Source organism: Acomys minous (assembly GCF_964271855.1).
Source record: "Acomys minous genome assembly, chromosome: 16".
Taxonomy (NCBI): domain Eukaryota; kingdom Metazoa; phylum Chordata; class Mammalia; order Rodentia; family Muridae; genus Acomys; species Acomys minous.
Window position 1 is genome coordinate 59,278,512 of NC_140498.1, and position 24,610 is coordinate 59,303,121.

At 40.7% G+C, this 24,610-nt stretch overlaps 1 protein-coding gene across 12 annotated transcripts in view; it reads right to left on the reverse strand.

Annotated features, from left to right (window-relative positions):
- LOC311585997 (uncharacterized protein) overlaps positions 1-24,610 on the reverse strand; it is a 139,895-nt gene that overhangs the window by 105,200 nt on the left and 10,085 nt on the right. For 7 of the 12 annotated variants that reach the window (XR_014775423.1, XR_014775424.1, XR_014775425.1 and 4 more), the window contains exon 2: positions 21,243-21,323. Coding sequence is in view for 5 of the 12 variants with exons in the window: in XM_084761755.1 (XP_084617881.1) it covers positions 13,642-14,854; positions 16,554-16,614; positions 16,802-16,928; positions 21,243-21,323 (1,482 nt within the window). In the remaining 7 variants the exon portion in view is untranslated. Of the gene's footprint in view, positions 1-11,379; positions 14,855-16,553; positions 16,615-16,801; positions 16,929-21,242; positions 21,324-24,610 lie in introns of those variants that run through there. The other 5 variants (XM_084761755.1, XM_084761758.1, XM_084761756.1 and 2 more) reach the window with 2 other exon arrangements.

A 24,610-nucleotide genomic window follows, 5' to 3' on the forward strand; every position in this document is an offset into this window, starting at 1 on the left:
AGTGGAAGGGGATGTGAGGGCGGGGCTGGGAGGAGAAGAGTTACTGAGCTGCAATCAAGCTGTTAAGTGGTTAAATAAGTTATGGGAAGAAAAAGAAAGAGAGGAATAACAGCGTTAGGTAGAGTGATGGCTTCCAATTGCCATGTGGAAATTCTATTGCTCTGCCCAATGGAAGCAGGAAAGCGTATGTCTGGGTCACAGGAGATGGTTTTGCTGTGGTTCTCAGGCTGTGGGGACACTTTAATACTGTTCCTTGTGTTGTGGTGGCCCTTGAGCATAAGATTAATGTCATTGCCACTTCATTAAGTGTTATAGCCCTACTATTACCAATTGTAATGGTCTTACTTGACGCTTGTGACAGGGTCCTTATACCCCACAAAGGGTTTGCAACCCACAAGTTGACAGCCGGTGCCTTAGAGCATCTCGTGGCACTACAGCGTCTTGTGATTAAGGGCAATGGGCCCCTGTAACAGCATAATCCACGCAGAAAGACAAAGGGCAAAGACCAGTCAAGAATAAAAGTATTCGCTCCTTGAGAAAAGAAACCAGAATCTGCCGAGGTTATCGCCAATGGTGGAGGCAACACCAGATGGGTAGTAGGGGAAGGTGGCTATAAATACCAGCTAAGGTCACATGACCAGTTGCAGATTGAGGATTACAAGTGACATGAGTGTTCTTGTCATATTTTGTTAAGATGTGTTTGTACAGATATTTGTATTTTCTTTCCTTGATTTCTTTTTCTTGTGATGTAAATAAATTAAGATAATATGAATGGTTATTTTGTTTAAATTTGAGATACTAAAATAGTGTCCTTCCCAGGACATTGCTTCTTATTCTGACTTTATAATGTATTTGCAGCAGTACAAAGATAGTTAATTCATGTTAGGCATAACTATGACCTTGTCTAATAGGTAATGTGATTGCCTTGTACTTGGAATAGTTAGTCATACCATATTTAGGCATTATTATGGTCTGGTTATTGTTTACATTTAGAAATTAATCATGAAATAAGATTTTGTGTCAAGTTGACATATGGTAGAGTTGTAATGGGTGTTCTTGGTTGTCAACTTTGTTACATCTAGAATTAAGTAAACCCTCAAAATGGAGGGATATACCTGAGAGGGATTTTTTCTTAATTTTAAGTGGGAAGATCTACATGTAATCCAGAATTTGGGGCAGGAAGACATGCCTCTAATCTGCATCCCGATGGGGGAAGACACCCCTTTAATCCAGATATTTTGAGTTGGAAACCACACCTTTAATCTGGGCCACACCTTCTGCTAGAAGCCTATATAATGGCATGGAAGAAAAACCTTTTTCTTTTTGGCTGCTTGCTCTCACCCTGCTAGCAAATTCATTCATCGTTGACATGGATGCATACTTCTCTGATTCCACCACAAACTAAAGATAACCTGAGATGTCCAGCTTTGTGACTGAGCAAATATTGGATCTGTGGACTTTGCCATCATAGATGCCATTGTTCAATTAACTGGACCTATAAACAATTCTAAAAACAAACAAACAAAAAAAACCAAAAAAAAACAAAACAAGCCAGGCAGTGGTGGCGCACACCTTTAGTCCCAGCACCTAGGAGGCAGAGGCAGGTGGATCTCTGTGAGTTAGAGGCCAGCCTGGTCTACAAAGTGAGTCCAGAGCAGTCAAGGCTACACAGAGAAACCCTGTCTCAAAAAAAAAAAAAAAACCAACAAAACAAAACCCTCTTTATATAGAGAAATAGATTCTATTAGTTTTGTTATTCTGTAGAACCCTGACTAATACACCAGCCGTGATAGAAGAGCTTTAGAGCATTTTGGGTCATAAAACAAGCTCAGCTCAGTTACAAATTCCAGATGGCCACATTCACTTAGCCTGTTTTTCCAGTGATGGTTTGATGCTGACCTTTTTGTTTCTTTAACTTCTGAGAAAGGAAGCGAATAACAAAAGCCTAAGATTTCTCAAGTGGATCACACAGTAATATAATTACATGAGCGGTTTTCTCAATTCTGCATTTCATCAGACAGGCCTAATCTGCACTCAGAAGGCAGAGGCAGGTGAATCTCATTGAATTGGCTGCAAGAATGGACTATGTAATCAGTTCCAGGACAGCCAGAGCCAGAGGTGCATATTAATACCCTAACTTCCTGGCAAAAATCAAGCAAGCAAAGAAAAAAAAAAGACAGAAAGCATGCAGGTTTTACTGATCTATCTATTTTGATTAATATATATTCACTTTACATCTCGATCTTAGTCCCCTGTGTCCTCTCCTCCCAGTCCCACCTTCTAACCCTCTTCCATCTTCCTCCTCCTCCCGTTCCCCAGAAAAGGGGAGCCACCCCTCCCAAGCCCACTCCAGCACAGCAAGTGAACTCAGAGGTCTTTACTGAAGTTCTTACAAAGAATGTTACATTTCCTCTAGTTCTCTATTCATATTACAGAAACCTGAAGTGCTTCACTTTAAAGTACATCTTACTTTACTAACATCTTACTAAAAGAAAATGCATGTTTAAAAAGTTACAAAGGGATGGATATAAATATTAGCAATGTAAATGTTGACAATAAACAAGCAACATAGGGCAGGAGATACGGCTCAGCAGGGAAGAGCTCTTGCTGTTCTTACAAATAAATGGGCTCAATTGCTGGTACTTACACAGGGTCTAACGACTTAAGGGACTCAATGAAAGTGATGCTAGGACATCTCCATTCTGAACATCCATGCCCCAAATGCAAAGGCACCCACATTTGTAAGAGAAACATTACTAAAGCTTAATTGACACATTTAGCTGCACGCATTAATAGTATAGACTTACACACCCCACTCTCACCAATGGTAAGGTCATTGAGACAAAAAATTAAGAAATAAATAATGGAACCAACTGATATTATGAATCAAATGGATCTAACAGATATCCACAGGACATTTTATCCCAAACTAAAAGAATATACCTTCTTCTTAGCACCTCACGGAACCTCCAAAATCGGCCATATAACTGGTCACAAAGCAAGCCTGAATAGATACAAGAAAATTGAAATAACTCCTCGTATCTCATCAGACCATCATGGATTAATGCTGGACTTCAACAACAGAAACAATCAAAAGCATACAAACTCAAGGAAACTGAACAACTCTTCACTCAATGACCCCTGGGTCAGGGAAGAAATAAAGAAAATTAAAGACTTTCTAGAATCCAATGAAAATGAAGGCAAGACATACCCCAAAATTATGGGACATAAGGAAGCAGTTCTTTTTTTTTTTTAATTTTTTATTAATTTATTCTTGTTACATCTCAATGGTTATCCCATCCCTTGTATCCTCCCATTCTTCCCTCCCTCCCATTTTCCCCTTATTCCCCTCCCCTATGACTGTTCCTGAGGGGGATTACCTACCCCTGTATGTGTTCATAGGGTATCAAGTCTCTTCTTGGTAAGGAAGCAGTTCTAATAAGAAAGTTCACAGCAATAAGTGCCTTCACAAAGAAATTGTGGATACCTTAGATTAGCAATTAACAGCACACCTGAAATATGTAGAACAAAAAGAAGGAAACACAACCAAGAAAAGTAGATAACAGGAAGTAATCAAACTCCAAGCTGAAATCAATACATTAGAAAAAAAAGGAGAAGAATACCAAGGATCAACAAAACCATGAGCTGCATTCAGATCTGGATAGTCCTCAAAGAAGAACAGCCTAGAACAGATTTTGCATTCCACATATGCTGTCACCTTTAAGGCACTTTTAGGTTCAGGCCTCAGGTTATGTTTTGAACAATGTAAATATTGACTGGCGATGGCAAGTCTAGCCAGTTAGACAGATGTTTACACAGCAAAGATGTTCCCAGAGTTATTTCTTAAGTACCCAGTGCCTTCAGTAACAGAGTCCTGAAGACGATGTGCCAGAAGACTTAGTGACTAAACTGTAAGGAAAAAAAAACCATGATTACCTCATCAGATGACAAAACAACACCTGGTAAACGCTCTGATGAAACACAACACCATGGTAAAATTCTTGGAGGGATTAGAGATACAAGGGACATATGTAAACATTGTAAGACCCCCTCCCCTGTGCACCCGACATAGCAAGCATAGCAGCAGTAACGCTATCTTGCAAGGCAAGACTAGAATAATAGGTTCCCGGGATAAGATAAGGCCTGGGGCCCAGAGAAAAAAGATAAAAGCGTGCTAAGATAACAGAAACAGTTTGTCCTTGTCAAACAAGATATTTATGGCCGGCCATCTGGCCCAGAGAATGGATAGACTCCCCTGTTCCCATCTGATGACCGGGCCATAACCTCGCTTCATGTCAAACAAGATATTTATGGACGACCACCTGGCCCAGAGAACGGGTGAACTCCCCTGTTCCCAGAGCCCATCTAATGACCAGGCCATAACCTCGCCTCATTTAAATTTACCAATCAGAGCCCTGTAACTATGTTTCTCGCTTCTGTACCTGCGCATCTCGCTAAAATCCCTATAAAAGGCCCCCGAAAGGCTTGCTCGGGGCGCTAGCCTCTCCGGAGACTGAGACGCCCGGGTACCCGTCCCTCTACAATAAAGCCTCTTGCGTGTTGCAACTGAAACCTTGGTCTCGCTGGTTCTTGGTGGGGGTCTCTACGTTAAGACCACCGTGCCGGGGGTCTTACAACATAATAAAGGCAATTTACACCAAGCCTAGAGTCAACATTAAATTAAATGAAGGAATCTCCAATTCTACTAAATCAGGAGTGAGAAAAGGTTGTCCATTCTTTCCATATCTATTTAATATTGTACCTGAAGGTTTAACAAGATCAAGAGAATATAAATTAGAGTGAAAGAAGTCAAATTATCATTATTCACAGATGGTATGATGGCATACACATGTTACCCTAAATATTCCACCAGGAAACTCCTAGAGCTGAAACACACTTTCAGCAAAGTGACTGGACACACTTGGACACAAAACAAAACAAAACAGAACAAAAAACAGGGAAGCAACATCCTTCACAATAGACTCAAATAATATAAAATATGTTGAAATAACTCTAACAAAGCAAGTAAAGGGCTTGTATGACGAAAATTTCAAGAGTTTGAAAAAATTGAAGATAACAGAAAATTGAAAGATCTCTCATGCTCATCTGTAGAATTAACATAGTAAAAATGGCCACATACAAACAGTAATCTACAGATTCAATGCAATCCCCATTAAAATTCCAATGCAATTCTTTACAGACCTTGGAAGGACAGTTCTCAGCTTCACAGGGAGAAAAGAAAAGGATAGGTAAAATAATCCTGGACAACAAAAGAATTCCTGGAAGCGGTGCCATCGCTGATTTCAAACTGTGCTACAGAGGTGAATGTGTCATCAACAAACGGTACTGGTTACATTGGATGTCTGCATCCGAAAGGATGCAAACAGATCCATATTTATGATGCAGCACCAATCTCAAGTCTATGTTTTTCAAAGACATTAACACAATGCCGGATACACTAAACCCAATGGCCGGGGGTGGGGGTGGGGGTGGGGTGGGGTGAGGGGGCAGTAGGGGGAGGAACAGCCTTGAACTCACTCCTGCAGGAGACAACTTTCTGAACAGAACACCAATAGTGCAGGCACTCAGATCAACATATAATAAATAAAACAGCATGAAACTGAAAAGCATCTGTAAGGCAAAGGACACTGTCAGTATGACAAAACAGCAGCCTAAGGACAGAGAAAGATTTTCACCAATTCCACATTCGCTAGAGACCTAATATCCAAAGAATTCAAGAGACTATATATTTTTAATCCAATTTAAAAATTGGGATACATATCTAAACAGAATTCTCAACATAGAAATTTCAAATGGCTGAGAAATGTTCAACATCCTTAGATACCAGTAAAATGCAAATCAAAACTACTTTGAGATTCCATCAGACATCTGTAGAAGGGCTAAGTCAATACCAGTGACAGCTCATGCTAGGAAAGATGTGGAGCAAGGGAACAGTCCTTTGTTGCCGGCGAGAGTGGAAACTTATACAGCCTCTATGGGAATCTACATAGCGGTTTGTGGGAAATTGGGAATCTATTTACTTCAAGAACAAGCTATACCACTCTTGGGTATGTACACAAAGGATTTTACATGCAAAGTTGGTAATAGAACTCAGTTGTCACACAGGCCCCTCTTCATTCGTAAGTCACCAATAAAAGCCAGAGGCGTTGGAGGACACTCATTCACTGATTTATTTTTTCCTTTTCACCAGTTAAAGTCCAGCCTGGAAGGAGTTGCGGGACTACTTTCCCAGAACTGGGCAGCCGAGGCAGGACTGGATGCTCAAAGCAATTCTTTTTTTTTTTTTTTTTTTAAGATTTATTTATTACATATACAGTGTTGTGCTTGCATGTACACCTGCACACCAAAAGAGGGCACCAGATCTCATGATAGATGGTTGTGAGCCACTGTGTGGTTGCTGGGAATTGAACTCAGGACCTCTGGAAGAGCAGACAGTGCTTTTAACCACTGAGCCATCTCTTCAGCTCGCTCAAAGCAATTCTTTTTTTTTTTTGATTTTTCGAGACAGAGTTTCTCTGTGTAGTCTTGGTTGTCCTGGACTCGCTTTGTAGACCAGGCTGGCCTCGAACTCACAGTGATCCAACTGCCTCTGCCTCCCAAGTGCTGGGATTAAAGGCGTGCGCCACCACGCCCGGCTCAAAGCAATTCTTAATTACATAACATAAGGCCAGCCTCAGACACAGGAGACATTGCTCTAAACAGAAATAATCAACAGCACTTGAAATATGTGGAGAGAAATTCTTTAACGACCAATGCAAAATCGGTCGTTATTTGGATTACGGGGGGGTGGGGGACATATTTACGTGCCCTGTAGATTTCCTTCCAGTGATGCAGATGGAGGTAGAATATCTGTTGTTTAAAACCAAGAAAATCTTAGAAGGCAAAACCAAGAGCTAGAAAAAATAACGGCAAATTATGGTGTTAAATTGCTAATGATGTCCCTACTAGAATTGCTAGTAATTTAAGAACTGGAGTTTTGGCTTTGTTAGGACCAAATGGATACAAGAGACTAGAAGACTGACGGCACACACCTGGAGACCTAACCTAACCACACGAACATCTGGGGTTCTTACTGCAAAGAAGGTCCCTGCGGATACAGATGCTGTCATTCCCCCCCCCCCCCAGTATTCCCATTGTACTGGAGAATCCAGGAAGGAGAGTGCTAATTCAGAGCAATGTACTATAAATGATGTAACTTGAGAAAGTTTGTGAAGAAACTTCAAACCCTTGTGGAGCTTCATCAGGAGAAACTGAGAGAAGAAAAGGAGGGAGATGAAAAGAAATTCTTAGTGACCTGGAAACATTGGCGAATAAAAACAAAGAAGAGATTGGAAGCTGGGCATGGTGGAGCACGCCTGTGATCCCAGCACTCGGGAGGCAGAGACGGGCGGATCGCTGTGAGTTTGAGGCCAGCCTGGTCTACAAACTCCAGGACAGCCAAGGCTAACACAGAGAGACCTTGTCTCAAAAAACCAAAAAAAAAAAAAAAAAAAAAAAAAAAAAAAGAGAGAAGAGATTGGAGCAGGATACATTTAATGAAAATCATATTGAAGAAGTGAAATCAATAATTGACTTTTTAAAAAGATAAAACAAAACAAAACAAAAAAAACCAGCCAGGCATAGTGGGGCATACCTTTATTCCCAGCACTCCAGAAGGCAGAGGCAGGTGGATTTCTGTGAGTTCGAGGCCAGCTTGCTCTACAAAGCGAGTCCAGAACAGCCAAGGTTACACCAAGCACAGAGAAACCCTGTCTTGAAAAAACTAAAAATAAAAAGAAAGAAGAAAAACCATAGCAATAGTGACATTGAAAAAGAGCAGGTCCTTCCCTGGAAGGAGGAATTGCATTAATAAGACCCTATTTGGCCTTGCCCCTGTGTGCAATGTCAGCTGCTGAGATTTGTAACCTGACACACACAGGTACAGCCACTGGCCTGTGACTCAACCCTCTGAGTTGACTTACCTGTGGGAGTGGATTGGAAATATCTACCACACAGGCAGTTCCCTAGTTGGAACATATTTATTTCATCAAGCTAACCTTCCCAAATTGTCCACCCACCAATCTGGTCTATCCTCATTCACCTGACATGAATAAATACGCGCTGGCAAACTACAAAATCACCCTGCCATAACGGATGACCCAAGCAGCTGTTTGCCTAACTTATTTCTCCCCGTGATAGATACAATAAACTAGTCCTCTTATTCTGGTCTGAAGACAGAAGCCATGCTCCATACGCAATTCCTTTTCCTGTTACTACAACGGCCAGCTGACTATATGACTCAGATGAGTTATTTTAAAACTTAGTGATGGTATAGCTGTCTAACTTGAGAATTTAGTTAGCTTCATTAAGAGAACAGCAAGGAGAGCTGGTCTCAGAAATATGTTTCTAAAATGCTGGAGGTTAAGCTCTTCCAGAACGAATATCCCTTTCCAGGGATAAATCACTCCACACACTTAAGAGGCTAATAAAGGAAAATCTCTTTAATAGTAGTGTACAGTCAGCTCTGGCTAATGCCTAAAGAGGAGCCAGTCTAGAACAGATTTTGCATTCTACATATGCTGTTATCAAGTCTTTTTTAGGTTCAGGCCCCAGGTTATACTTTGAACAATTGACTGCAATTCCATTCACTCGGGTAGATGGAGATTTACAGAGAAAAATCTGTCTTCTTGATTATAATGTGTGATCTAAAAAGATAGATTTAAAAGATGTATCAATGTCACAACACAAATAAAGCATCAAGAAGTCATCTTTACAGCTCTGTGGTTCCAGATCTTAGACTGTACTGTTTTTGCCCCTGAGCAGGCTGGCTCAGAGGACAGCAGCAGCTGCTTCCACGCAGGACCAGAAGTTTATTTTCACTAGCTTTCACTGCTATCTGTCTCAGGACCATATCACTGTAGAGAATTCCATTTAAGCTTCATCTTTATGTATCTGGGTGTTTTATCTGCATATGTATATGCAAGTTAGCTGCAGAGGCCATAAGGGTCATAAGATCCCTTGGGACTGGAGTTACACAAGATGGTTAGCCACCAGAGGGTTTATGGAAACTGAACCTCTGTTCTCTGTAACAACACCCACTGCTTTGAACTGCCATGCTATCTCAAGCCACCTTGTTTTAAATTTGATACCTTTTAATGAAAATATATCACTTCCTTCCGTCCTTGCCCTTTCTCTATCCTTTCCCAAATCCCCCCTTCCAATTTCTTTAAGTATGAATAAGTGTAAGAGTAAAACCTGCTGAGTCAACTTCTGTTGATTGTGTGTATATGGTTTCAGTGCTGAATACTTGGCATTGTCAAAGCAATTAAGGAACTCATCCGTGCCTGAGGTTGATTTTCCCACTTGCAGAATTCCTCGTTAATGAACAACAGGAGTCTGGCCCCAAAATGACCGAGGCTTCCTTGGAAAGGAAACTATCAAAAACAGAACCATGGGGTGGTAAATACCTAAGCTAGCACTTGCCGGTGCTATAGCCCCGGTGTTCTGGAACTGCAGGGAAGACTATGGACATTGGCCTGAGCCAATCACAGTGCCCCTTAGTTGTGGAGGAATGCCTTGGGTGGATGTAGCAGTTGTCAATAACGTGCTGTTTAGCCAATCAGCTGGGTGGAAGGACAGGAAGTGGAAGGCAGGGCTTCTAGAAGAGGAGGAGCCAGAGCTGACAGTTGAGGGTAGACAGTTGGTGGAGAGAAGCTGCCCTAGGAGGATGAGATTGGCAAGTGATTGGGATATAGTAGATTATGAGGACACAGGATTAGTTTATTTTAGCTTACTAGTAGATGAGTAGCAGTTTAAGATTCTGCCCAGCATAGTGCTTACAGCTTTAAACTACACTTCAGTCTCATTGTATCACTTAATTGGCTTCCTAGGTCTTACATAATATAACTGCAACACTTAGTTTTGTGGGCCTCCCAACACACTCCATTGCCCATTCTCACTTTGGTTAACTTTGAAACAGTGAGAGTATTCTTTTAAATAAGATTTCTTTAAAAAACAGAAAAGGATTTTAAAAAAGCAATGAATGAAAATTGAAAACATATTAAAATATTGATTCAGCATGACTAATTTGAACAGTGATGAACTCCATCCTTGAGGTTGTAACAGGATATCCTTTTTTTTTTTTTTTTGGAATCTTTTTGAGACAGGATAACTCTACAAAGCATGGTTGTCCTAGAACTCACTATGTGAGTCAAACTAGCCACAAACTGAGAGAGACTGGCCTGCGACTGACTCCCAGGAGTTGGGATACACCTCTAAGCTCAGCTGAAGATATGTTTTTTAAATGATCTATCTTTGAATCAGAGAATGGAAGGATAAGATTTAAAAAGAAACCATCATTGTTTCAATGAACAGTAATAATTCCTGAAATTCAACAATAATATCTAAACTAGTAGGTCATTTTATATGTTCCCAATAATTGGGTTAATTTCATCCATTTCAAAGTGTTTGAAGTGTGTTTGTGTGTGCCATATTGAGTGTGGTCCTAATTTGGGTTTGAAAAGTATTTATGTGTGTTCTGGTGTGCAAGTGTGCTTATGCCACAGCCCATGTGTAGAAATAAGAGACAAAAAATATGTAGGAGTAATATGAGTCTCTTGGACATTGAACTCGGGTCATCAGGCTTAGCAGCAACCAACTTCACTTTACAAACTGAAACATGCATTTTGTTTGAAATGAATCCCTGGCATTCATTTGTGATTTTGAGAAAGTGTTACGAACAAGTGTTTACTCCTGAGTATAGTCTAACACATTCCAAAAAAAAAAAAAAAAAGAGATGGCAGAGTATCATTTTCATTTGCAAAAAAGATTTATTATCCAAATTGTCCTGCATTCCTCCACCCTTAGGTGACAATCTGTTTACAATCTGAAAAGGAGACAATATTTTACCAATGTAATGTTTCAGCTAATCTTATTTGACCATAAGTGAGACGGCAAAGTAGGAAATGTCTGTGGTATACAAAGCTGGCAACCTGACCTTAATCATCATATAAAAATGGCCATAGTAGACCCCACAAAATTGTCATCCAATCTCCACTGATGTGTCATGGCCTAACACCCCATAAACACACACACACACACACACACACACACACACACACACACACACACACAGAGAAATGTTTCTCTTTAAATAAATCTCATTGCTGTTTCAGTATCTAGCATCTCTAGATAATTCCTTAGAAGACGATACTTCAAGAAGTGTGAAATGGGGCTGGGCGTGGTGGCGCACGCCTTTAATCCCAGCACTCGGGAGGCAGAGGCAGGCGGATCGCTGTGAGTTCGAGGCCAGCCTGGTCTACAAAGTGAGTCCAGGACAGCCACGCCTAACCCAGAGAGACCCTGTCTCAAAAAACCAAAAAAAAAAAAAAAAAAAAAAAAAAAAAAAAAGTGCGAAATGGTACCTACAGGGAACAAGAAGCGTGGATGATCAAATAATATTTACATATTCTATGTTGTGAGAAATGCTGATGATTGTTGATTAATCCACTCCATTGCATCTCTACAAGAGAGATAAAAATGCTGCTTTGGATAAACATATGAGGTATTTAATGTTTCTTTTATATGCTCTTCTATTAAGCATCTTAGCATTAATATTGTTAAAATGTGTTGACAAAACAGGATACATTGGGCGTACGTCTTCTACAATTAGACTTGTACTCAGGAGGCTGCCACATTATGTGTATAAGAATCAAGAGTTCAAATGTAGCCTTGACTAATTACTGATATTTTTCTTCATCAGGAATTGGTTGATTTAACAGAGAGCAAGCATGTAGGCTAGAGGTCAGAAAAAGTAACTCTTCTCAGTCGGTAATATCATTTGGGACAATTCAGGAAACACTGCCCTGCTACAGGAAATACGTCACTTGGGGTTGGCTTGAGAGTTTCCATCCACACCCCATTTCTAGGTCCCACCCTCTGCTTCATGGTCCAGGCTGAGGGTGTGAGCTCCGAGCTTCCTGCTTTAGCTGCCATGTGTGACACTTGTGCTGCCACTTTCACAGTGATTCCTTATTCCTCTGGACCCATAAACCAAATTAAACTCTCTCATAAGTTGCCTTAGGCATTGTGTTTTATCACAGCAACAGAAAAGGCACACACATCCACATCTGAATGACTTATTTCCTGTAATTGAAGGAAATAGGGAAGTCTAAAAGGGTTACCTTATTGTTTAAATTCCTAGTGCTTCTGTCCATATGAGTTTCCAAGTAGAATCAAAATGAGTGATATCGTAATGCTGAATACTGTTGACACTCATCAGATCTTTTTTCCCCCGCAGAATATTCTTGTGTGACTAAATGTGAGTGTGTTGGCCAAAGATCTTACCATTTCCCTTCTACTCACAGATTCCTGTAGGGTTTGATTTTTCAAAATCTACTTTATTTAGGGTTCCTTAATGCCTCTACCTCTCTTCCAGTCCACTGACCCTAGGTAGGAGAGAAAGAAGGTTGGTAGGGACAGGGGATGTAGACCCTTTGGGCCTCAGGTCCTCATGGTGATGACATTCTTTGTCATCAGGATTCCATCAGTTCAGCAAAACAACGGCAAATACAGCAGCAGGAACCAGCAGCAGCAGCAGGAGCAACTGCAGGGACCAGCAGCAGCAGGAGCAACTGCAGGAACCAGCAGCAGCAGCAGGAGCAACTGCAGGGACCAGCAGCAGCAGCAGGAGCAACTGCAGGGACCAGCAGCAGCAGCAGGAGCAACTGCAGGGACCAGCAGCAGCAGCAGGAGCAACTGCAGGGACCAGCAGCAGCAGCAGGAGCAACTGCAGGGACCAGCAGCAGCAGCAGGAGCAACTGCAGGGACCAGCAGCAGCAGCAGGAGCAACTGCAGGGACCAGCAACAGCAGCAGCAGCAGCAGGAACAACTGCAGGGACCAGCAGCAGCAGCAGGAGCAACTGCAGGGACCAGCAGCAGCAGCAGGAGCAACTGCAGGGACCAGCAGCAGCAGCAGGAGCAACTGCAGGGACCAGCAGCAGCAGCAGGAGCAACTGCAGGGACCAGCTGCATCCTATTCAAAGTTTCCTTCAACGTATTTCTCTCTAGGAGCATCTTGAAGTAAAGCAAAGCCACCTTGCTCTGTTTTGGGGCTCCTATTTATACCCTCCTAGAGTCCACACAAGGGTGTTTCCCAGCTGGCAAAAGCCACACCCCCTGCTCGAGGCAGTCTCCAGCTGTCAAAGATCATGCCCCCTCTAACGAGTCTGTTCTGGGAACAGGACAGCTGACAAACAGCACGTGCCCTCTTACAAGGCAGTTTCACATCCCACGCTTTGGATCAAAACAAAAAGATGTTTACTTAACATAACCAAAACCTTCGCTACAGATTCCCTTAAGTACGGGTTCTCAGACTACTGTGATATGCAAAGGCTTTTACATATTGATTACACACCAAAGGTTTTACTCTTATATGAAGACACCATGAAGTGCAAAACTTGGCCACACCAACTACATTTATAGATTTTTCTCGGCAGTATGACCTTTCTCATGATTTCTAACACTACTGCTACATGCTAAGACTTTATCACATTGCTTATTCATACGGGTTTCTCTCCAGTATGTGATCTTATATTCATAGATAACTGACTTTTGAAAAAGCTTTGTCACACTGATGACATTTTAGGGTTTCTCTCCAGTATGAATTCTTCCATGACTTTGAAGATGACTGTCATATGAAAAGGCTTTACCGCACTGATTATATTCATAAAGATCCTTTCCGGCATGCGTTCTTTTATGTATTCTGAGATTACCATGTTGTGAAAATGCTTTACCACACTGATTACACTTGTAAGGTTTCTCTCCAGTATGAATTCTTCCATGATTCTGAAGGTGACTGTGACGTGCAAAGGCTTTATCACATTGATTACATTTGTAAGGTTTCTCTCCAGTATGTGTTCTTTCGTGTATTCTGAGATGACTGTGTTCTGAAAAGGCTTTATCGCATTGATTACATTTGTAGGGTTTCTTTCCAGTGTGTGTTCTTTCGTGTCTTTGGAGGCTGCTGTGACGTGCAAAGGCTTTACCACACTGGTTACATTCATAGGGTTTCTCTCCAGTGTGTGTTCTTTTATGTAGTTTTAGAGAAATGCGCTGTGAAAAGGCTTTACCACATTGACTACATTCATACGGTTTCTCTCCAGTATGCGTCCTTTTATGTCTTCTAAGGTGACCATGATTTGCAAAGGCTTTACCACATTGATTACACTCATAAGGCTTCTCTCCAGTGTGTGTTCTTTTATGTATTCGGAGACTACTATGACACGCAAAGGCTTTACCACACTGACTACATTCATACGGTTTCTCTTCAGTGTGCGTTCTTTTATGTCTTCTAAGATAACCATGATCTGCAAAAGCTTTGCCACATTGATTGCATTCATAGGGCTTCTCTCCAGTATGTGTTCTTCTATGTATTTGGAGAGTGCTGTGACACACAAAGGCTTTACCACATTGGCTACATTCATACAATTTCTCTCTAGTATGCGTTCTTTTATGTCTTTTAAGGTGACCATGATCTGCAAAAGCTTTACCACATTGATTACATTCACAGAGTTTCTCTACAACATGTGTGTTTTTATGTACTAGGAGATGGCTGGGACATGCAAAGTCGTTACCACGGGGGTTATATTCACAGAGTTTCTCTTCAGTATTCGCCCTTTTATGTATTTGAAGATGACCATGACACGCAAAGGCTTCACCATATTGAGTACCTTCACAGGGTTTACAGGGTTTCTCTCCAGTGTGAATTCTTTCATGGCTTTGAGGATGATATGCAGAGGCTTTATCACCTTGAATATATTCATAGGGTTTCTCTCCAGTCTGACCTCTTTCATGCCTGCAAAGATAATTGGCACATGTGAAAGCTTTACCACAGTCACTGCACTGATGAATCTTTTTATCTCTATGAATTTTTACAATTTAGTCTAATTGGAAAGATGAATCAGGCCTTAAGGTTTTATCATTTTGTTTACATTCACGGTGTTCCCCTTGATTATGGATTTTTTTTTTAATCTTCAAAGGCACCTGTGATGGTAAGAGCCTTTATTACATGGCTCACATGTATAGCATCCTTTTTCTATGTGAGGCTTGTCACATTATTGAAGAGAACTGGGAGAACACAGAGCTTTACCACACTGGTTGGTTGCATGAGAGAATTTTCCTATACTGTGTGTCACACTACATTTGCAGAGTGAACCAGGACAAGCAGAGAATTTCCATATTCCCAGTACTCATAAGGCTTTTCTGCACTGTGAGTTTGTGGATGCATTCCCAGTGAAGTTGGAAGACCAATTAAATGTGAATTTTTATCACATTCAGAAAGTGTACTCAAAGTGGGGACTCCTACATATTTTCTAATTGTTCTGAGAGAGAGGTAATATTGCTTCTTCCAAATCGCTATGCTCACATGGCCTGCATCCATTGTGACATATCAACCTATTTATAAAAAAAATTAAAGAGTTCCACAGTACATTCACTTATTTTGTCTTTTTCTTCCTCGAAAACATATGGGATAGGGATAAGGTTTCTCCACAACAACATTCTTGACTCTCTTAAACTGCCCCTCTCACTAAGTAAGCAAAGTTACTACATGTATATAAGTAACAACACCAGCTTTAATGGGAACTACTTGCTTATTTGAAGGCTTTGGAAATATACTTGTCGCCTTTTCAATGAATATATTTTCTGCAATATCCGAGTGGCGTGACACTACTGGCATAACGTTCTTGTGGACTGTGTACAGTCTACCCTTATTTGTTCAAACGCTGATTTCTCTACCCCACTATCTGGTTTCAATCCAGACACTGGATTGTGATGTTTATTCTAAGTATCTCCTGTCTCGGGTTTGTATAACATGTCGCCATTTTTTCTCCGTACTGCCAATAGAAGCCAACTAGCCAATGTTGAGCAATACAGATAATAGGGTGGGACATCCTTCCTGGTCCAGTAAGGGGAGGAGAAAGAGAGGGAGGAGAGAAGGGATGCCCGTGGAGAGGACCAGGAAACACCAGAAGAAATGAGCCAGAACTAGAATATGAGTAAAAAGCAAGTATAATAAGGGAAATCTGAATGGGAGGAAACTATGCTAGCTTAGAGGTTTAGCATGGAGTGATTATTGCATAGCATTGTGCTCTACACTAATTAAATAGATACTAGTCTCTCTGTGTGGTTATTCGGGTATAAAGAAGATTAGGCATTAACCAATGATTTATTTAAATAATAAATCAATATTAAATATTATAATCATCCAACATAAGACTAAACAGATTGGCAGTTCTCAGGATAGCACTAATGGGGCTATGATTCAAATGGTGATGTCTGTTGAGGCACTGTTTAGTTGTCTCCTTTCTTAGAGGAATGCTTTGCAAACACTAATCAGATACCTGACATTGAAGTACATGGCTTTTTGAGAATGTAATAATCATGAAGATACTTAAAGCATGATTTTTTTATAGTGTTGCTTTTCTTTCAATCTTCTAGGACGCAATAAAGTTTCTTCAGAGGCACACTCATATCAGCTTACACATGAAAATTACCTTCCATATCTTCTACAAATCTGAAAATGTTCTTCAATATTGTGCTCCTCCCAATTGTAGCCTAAAATATAATACCAGAAAATTTATGGTGTATTATTGGAAATTAGGCAAAATTTAAGTTAGTTACTATCTTCAATGAACTTTAGAACCAAGCCTGATTTTTTTTTCACCTCATTCTTCCTCATTCTCAATTGAAATTACAGAAAAATATCAACAACAAATTAACCGTTGTCCCCTTACTGTCTTACTTATATCAGTGAGGTTCCGGTAGGTCTCCAGCATCACATCTCTGTAGAGACTCTTCTGGGAAGGATCCAGCAAAGCCCACTCTTCCTGAGTGAAGTTCACATGCACATCATGGTAGGTCACTGCATCCTAAAATATGCAGTACAAGAGAGATCATGATACTGGAAATACTGTAAAAGTATACTTCACTGACAATATAGTCATATAATTCAGGTGCTTCCCCTAATTATTTCCTACAATAGAAGTTCTAATGTAACCGCCAAGTCATTTTAGAAGGAAACTGAATGATGAGGTTCACCCCTCTCGTTTCTGCACCCCTTGAACAGGATGACCTTGCAGGAGAAATGCCAATTAACAGACACAGTGACAAGAAAACAGGCAAACAGTACTGAGCACACATCAGAGACATTGTATGAACAATTAGTAACTAGAAAAAATGAGCGGCAAGCTGGGTGGATTGGTTAATGCCTTTAATATCAGCACTCAGGAGGCACTGGCAGCTGTGTCTCCAAAAGTTGGATGGCAGCCTGATCTATGCAACAAGTTCCAGGACAGATAGGGGTACATATTAAGACCCTGGCTCCCTGCAAAAATCAATAATTCCACTAAAAAGAAATAAGAGCCGGGCTTGGTGGCGCATGCCTTTAATCCCAGCACTTGGGAGGCAGAGGCAGGTGAATCGCTGTGAGTTCAAGGCCAGCCTGGTCTCCAAAGAGAGTTCAGGACGGCCAAGATAATATAGAGAAACCCTGTCTCAAAAAACAAAACAAAACAACAACAACAAAAAAGAGATAAGGAAAGTATTCAGGGGGCTGGAGAGATGGCTCAGTGGTTAAGAGCACCGTCTGCTCTTCCAGAGGTCCTGAGTTCAATTCCCAACAACCACATGGTGGCTCACAGCCATCAATACCCTCTAAAGCCTTCTTCCGGTGCATAGGTGTATCTGCAGATAGAGCACTCATATACATAAAATAAATAAATAAAACCTAAAAAAAAGAAAAAAAAAAAAAAAAGAAAAGTATTCAGAGGTTTTTACAGAAGTTCCTACAAGGAATCACACATTTACTCCCGTTCTGTATTCATCTTCCAGAAATGTGAAGTGTGAATTAATAAGACCTTACAAAACTGGAAAGTATGTTTAAACAGTTACTAGTAAACAGATGAAAATATGAGCAATGGAAATGCTGAACATAAATAAGCAGCCTAGGGCATGAGAGATGGCTCAGCAGGGAAGAGCTCCTGCTGGTCTGACAAATAATTTGGCTCAATTGCCAGCACTTAAATGGGAGCGCTCAACTATCTATTACTCCAAGTTCAGGAGTTCTGCGTCCACCTTCTGATTGCTGTGAGGAGCAGGCACACATAAGGCATATGCTCATGCGTCGTGTCATAATACTCATGTTCTTTCACAAAAATTCAAAACAAACACAGCAGATAGGAATAATGTCACATACCTGCCATGCAATGAAGACTCAGGCAGCATTAATGTCATGAATACATGCCAAGCTAAGAAACTGGAATATATCCTCTCTGCCAAGTTTCAAAATTAAAGATATGGGGCTGGAGAGATGGCTCAGTGGTTAAGAGCACTGTCTGCTCTTCCAAAAGACCCGGGTTCAATTCCCAGCACCCACATGGCAGCTCACAACTGTCTGTAACTCCACTTCCAAGGCATCTGATGCCTACATACTAATGCACACAAAATAAAACTAAATAAAAAATAAAAAAAAGAAAAAGTTAAAAAAAAAAAAAACAAACTTCAAGATGTGTGAAGGTCAGTACAACAGCATATGCTTGATGTGTTTTTTTTTTTTAAAGCCCTATATTTCAGGCCCATCAGCCAATAATATATATATACACCAAACCAGAATCCAGGCATGTTGGCTCCTACTCTCCAGCTACAGTCAGGTGGATCTTTAAGTTCAAGGCCTGCCTGGTTGACATACCTACTTGCAGGACAGCCAGGGCTCTCCAGAGAAACTTTGTCTTCAAAAACAGATACAAATCCAAAACCACCAATTTAGAAATACAGAAACATCTGGCTAGCAAAATAGCTTAGCACTAAGTAGCACCAGCTTCTGCTGTATCTTAAGTGACTTAGGGATAGAATCTATAATGGGGAAGACATAACGGCATAAGAAGGAAGCTGACTGATCAGTTTCAATCACAGCGCAGTGGACACCAAGAACAGGAAATGGGTCGAGTTTACAGATACTCGAGTCCCATCCACAATAAGGAATTTAGAGAAAGGCTCCTGCTGCCAAAGCTTTCATGTCCTCCCCAAAGGGCAGACAAATGTTCAAAGGCATCCTCCTATCTGGGAACTTTTTGATTTAAGCAACCACACTCTGCTCTTGCTCGGGGCTTTCAGTTTCAAGGGGCTGAGATGTCCCAACTCTGCCACGGCTCGGTTGTTTACTTCCACTCCCTATATGCAGCTCTCCGTGGTAGGTCTCTCATAGCTCAGGTAATCTCAACACCTCGTGGTCTCAAAAAACAAGTCAAGCTTCATCCTCCCAGCTTCACAGAATGCATTCTCAAGCATCCCCATTGGGGCTCTGAGTCTGCCGAACTGAAACCACAGAGGAAGAATCCATGAACTTAAATTTTCCATCTTTCTTGTTTCCAGAACAAGCACAACAGAAGTGATCCTGCCAAATTTGGCTTCTAAACCAGCATGGACCCTGCTACGCTCAGACCACAGCTGCAGCAGCAGGTTTTTTTTGTTTTTTGTTTTTGTTTTGTTTTAATTTATTTATTATATATACAGCGCTTTGTCTGCATGTACACCTGCATCAGATCACGTTATAGATGGTTGTGAGCCACCATGTGGTTGCTGGGAATTGAACTCAGGACCTCTGGAAGAGCAGCCAGTGCTCTTAACCACTGAGCCATCTCTCCAGCCCAGCAGCAGGTTTTATATGCAATTACTTCCTGTGACTAGCAAACACTTCGCCTACACCTTCCATCAATTTAAGGCTTAGCAAGACGGAGTGTTACATTTTGGGCATCTTTTTAGGCTTTGACCCTAGAGTAAGGGCCTTCCCTTTAATGGTGATAATCTTCAGAAGCCCTGCTTCTGTTTCAGGACTGCCCTCTGAAACTACCCAGTGCTGTTTCTCTCTACAAACCACAGACTTTCCAATATTTCTGCCCTATTTGTTGCTTTTTTTCCCCCACCGAAGTCCTGAAGGTGTCACTAGTGCTGACAGTCCAAAGAGTCAATATTCCATCTAAGAAATCAGACCATTAAAAAAAAAAATCAGACCATTACGTCTTAATCTTGCCTGACTCAGTCTCTCAGGGCGCTGGCAGAATAAGCAAAATTGTGGGTCAAAATGTCACACAAAATGGACCTGTGGGTTTATTTTTCATGGAGTCTATTTTCCACTGAGATCCTACGACCCCAACTTCCGCTGTCTGCATTACTCTCAACACTCCAATCTTCCAGGCCCTACAAGAACAGCCAACTGAGCTCTGTACACAGCTTTCTACGTATTTTGCAATCCAAAGTCCTAATATTCTCCACACTCCTCCAAAAGAGAACATTCCCAGGTTCTTCCCAGCAGTAAAATTACTTTTTGCATACTATTTTTTGTTGTTGTTGTTGTTGTTCTAACTTGCCTCTCTACTGTTGTGATTAAATCCTCTAGCCAAAGCCATCTCAGGTAATGAACGGATTATTTGGACTGTCCTGTCAGATCACAGTCCATCGTTTTGGGAATGTAGGATAGAAACTCAAGATGGGAAATGAAGGCCAAAACATGGACAAACAATGTTTCCTGGCTTGTTCTCTTGCTTGGTCTCTGTCTCGTGCTCAGCTGGCTCACTTATCCACCACAGGCCTACTTGCCATCTTCATAGGCAGTGACTTTCATATCTATCATCAATACAATCTTCACAGAAATGGCCACAGCAACCAGCCATGCTCAAGGGGCATGCCCTCTACTGAGGCTCACTCAGATGACTGTAGGCTCTGACATACTAACAACTGAAGTTAACTAGGACACAGAGACATAGGAGAAAGTTTTAAAAATCCAAAACCAACATGTTAACCATATCAATCAGTTAAGTAGCAAAAACCCAAACACTGAAGATTGTAACACGTGGAAAACACAGATTTGCCAAGAAATGAGAAGAGGCAGGCTTTTAGGATCCTTAAGAGAAAACTAAATCTGTTTCTCCAGAGAAAGTCTCAAAACAACAAAATCTCAAGGAACTCATAATGTAGTAAATTTTCAGAAGACAAAAATAGGTGATGGTCTATCATTTTCAAAGAAACAATAATATAACTAGATTATAATTAAGAAAAATCACACAACATTGATGACCACTGATAAAAGCAAACATAATGACAAACTTATAAATATAACAGCCCTCTAAACAAGAAGTATAAGATTATAGTCAAATAAAAAATCTAAGAAATCAATGGCCATTACTCACCCTACACACTCTGGATCTCTCCTTTGCCAGAAATAGAAAATGCATTGAAAATGGAGAGCTATTCCAATCAGAGAGATTTGCCTAAAGTGTATAAACAAACAACAAACAAAAAAGTGACATATAAAGGCAGACTTATTTGAATTACCCCTATCTTCTCAATGGAATCTCTAAACCCAGAATAGCTTGGACACATGCTGCAGACTCTACGAAACTACAGATACCAGCTATATTATTAAACCCAGAAAATTTTTAGTCACCATAATGGAGAAAATAAGATATTCCATAATAAAATGACAGTTAAACAATATATATCTGGCTGGAGAGATAGTTCAGAGGTTAAGACCACTGTCTGTTCTTCCAAAGGTCCTGAGTTCATTCCCAGCAACCACATGGTGGCTCACAACCATCTTCTGGCGTGTAGGCATACACGCAGGCAGAACACTGTATAAAGAGTAAATAAATAAAAATCTTTTAAAAACAAAACCAAACCTAATATCTATTTATAAATACAGCCTTACACAAAGTGATAGAAATAAAAATCAAACACATTATCAGTAAAACCAAAAGAAGGAAAGCACATGCATACACACAGACACACAGGTACACACACACACACATACACTCACCACCACCACCACCACCACCAAAATATAAAGAATTAACAAAACCTGTTCATTAATATCTCTCAATATCAATGACCCTCAAGTCACCAATAAAAAGACACTGATTTACAGAATGGTTGTGGAAACAGAATCCATCCTTCTACTGCACACAAGAAACAAAGCTCAACAGGAAGAGTAGAAATTACCTCAAAGTGAAGGGTTGGAAAAACATATTCTAAGCAAATGGATCTAAGAATCATGCTGGTGTAGGCATTTTAATATCTAATAAAATAGACTTCAAACAAAAATTAACCAAAAGATGTGGGGAAGAATACTACATATTCATTTTTTTTTTAAAGTCCAGCAAGATGACATTTTAGTTCTTAACATCTATGCCCCAAACATAAGAGCAGCCACCACTGTAAAAGAAATACTTCTGCAGCTCAAATTACACATTGAACCTCGCACAACAAGAGTGGGAGACTTCAATAGCTCATTCTCACCAATGGACAGGTCCTCCAGACAAAACCTAAACCGAGAAATGTTTCAGCTAACTGATGCTAAGAGTCAAATAAACCCAACTGATATTTACAGAACATTCTACACAAACACAAAAGAATATACCCTCTTCTCAGCAACTTCCTCCAAATATGATAATAGACTTGAACAATGCAAGCCTCAACAGATATAAGAAAATTGAAGCGACCCCCTACATCCTATCAGACCACCATGGATTAAAGCACCACATCATCAACAAGAGAAACAACAAAAAAGCTGTAAAACATGTGGAAACTGATCTAGAAAGTCTTTAATTCCTTTCTTTATTTCACCCCTGACCCAGTGCTCACTGAGAAGGAGGTTGCTCAGTTTCCATGAGTGTGTAGGCTTTCTGTTGTTTCTGTTGTTGAGTTACAGCTGTAATCCATAGTAGCCTAATAAGATATAAGTGCTTATTTCATTCTTCTTGTATCTGTTGCTTGCTTTATGATTGAGTATATGGTCAATTCTGGAGAAGGTTTCATGAGGTGCTGAGAGGGTATATTCTTTGTCTTTGGGTGAAATATTTGTAGATATCTGTTAGGTCCATTTGATTCATGACTTCGGTAAGTTTCATTATCTTTCAGTTTGGTTTCTGTCTTGATATGTCCATTGGTGAGGTGGGGTATTGAAGTCTTCCACTATTAATGTGTGAGGCTCAATGTGAGATTTCTTTTATGTATATGGGTACCCTTGCATTTGGGGCATAGATGTTTAGAACTGAGATGTCATCTTAGTGTATTTTTCCTTTGATGAGAATGAAGTGTCCTTCCCCATCTCTTTTGATTAATTTTGATTGAAAGTCTATTATATTAGATATTAGAATGGCTACTCCAGCTATCCCACTCATGGGCATATACCCAAGATGCTCCATTCTACAACAAGGACACTTGTTCAGCTATGTTTATAGTGGGTTTACTCGTAGTGGAAAGAAACTGGAAACAAGCTATATTTCTCTCAACCAAAGAATGGATAAAGAAAATGTGGCGCATTTACACAATAGAATAGTACTCTGCTGTTTAAAAAAAAAAATGACATCAAGCTGGGCGTGGTGGCACACACCTTTAATCCCAGCATTCGGGAGGCAGAGGCAAGCAGATCACTGAGTTCGAGGCCAGTCTGGTCTACAAAGTGAGTCCAGGACAGCCAAGGCTACACAGAGAAACCCTGTCTTGAAAAAAAAAATGTTGAGAATTCTCTGTTTAGTTCCAAGGCCCATTTCGCAATTGGGTTGTTTGGTTTTGTGGTGTTTAATTTCTTGAGTTCTTTATATATTTTGGATATTAAACCTTTGTCAGATGAAGGGTTGGTGAAACACTTAAAGAAATGCTCATCCTCATTAGTCATCAGAGAAATGCAAATCAAAACGACACTGAGATTCCACCTTATGCCCATCAGAATGGCTAAGATCAAAAACTCAAATGACACCACATGTTGGCGAGGATGTGGAGAGAGAGGAACACTCCTTCATTGCTGGTGGGAATGCAAACTAGTACAACCACTTTGGAAAGCTATCTGGCGTTTTCTCAGAAAAATGGGAATAGGGCTTCCTCAAGACCCAGCTATCCCACTCCTTGGAATATACCCAGAAAATGCCCTAACACACAACAGGGATATATGCTCAACCATGTTCATAGCTGCTTTATACATAATAGCCAGAACATGGAAACAGCCTAAGTGTCCCTCAGTAGAAGAATGGACTAAGAAACTGTGGTACATTTACACTATGGAGTACTACTCAGCTATTAAAAACAAGGAATTCCCGAAATTTGTGGACAAATGGATTGACCTAGAAATTATCATAATGAGTGAGTTCACCCAGAAGCAAAAAGAGACAAAAGGTATATACTCACTTATATCAAAACACTAGTCCAAGGGATACGTCCCATGAAAAACTTTACTTACCAAGAAAGTGGGTCAGAGGAGAGGACATCCTATTGAGACTTTAGGCGAGAGTAGCATGGAAGAATGGGGAAATAGTAGGATCCACAGGGTCCTGGAAACCTACAAGAAGAACTTTATGACAGGCAGATCTGGGTCCTGGGGTCCTCCTCAAACTAAGGCACCAGCCAAGGAGAAATAGGCAGTAAACTTCGAACCCCTACCAAGACCTAGCCAACGAACATGATATTATCCACCGTTGAGTGGAGAGTGAGATCTGACTCTCAAACGAACTCTGGTGCCCCTTTTCTGACCATGTCCCCTGGATGGGGAGGCCTGGTGGCACTC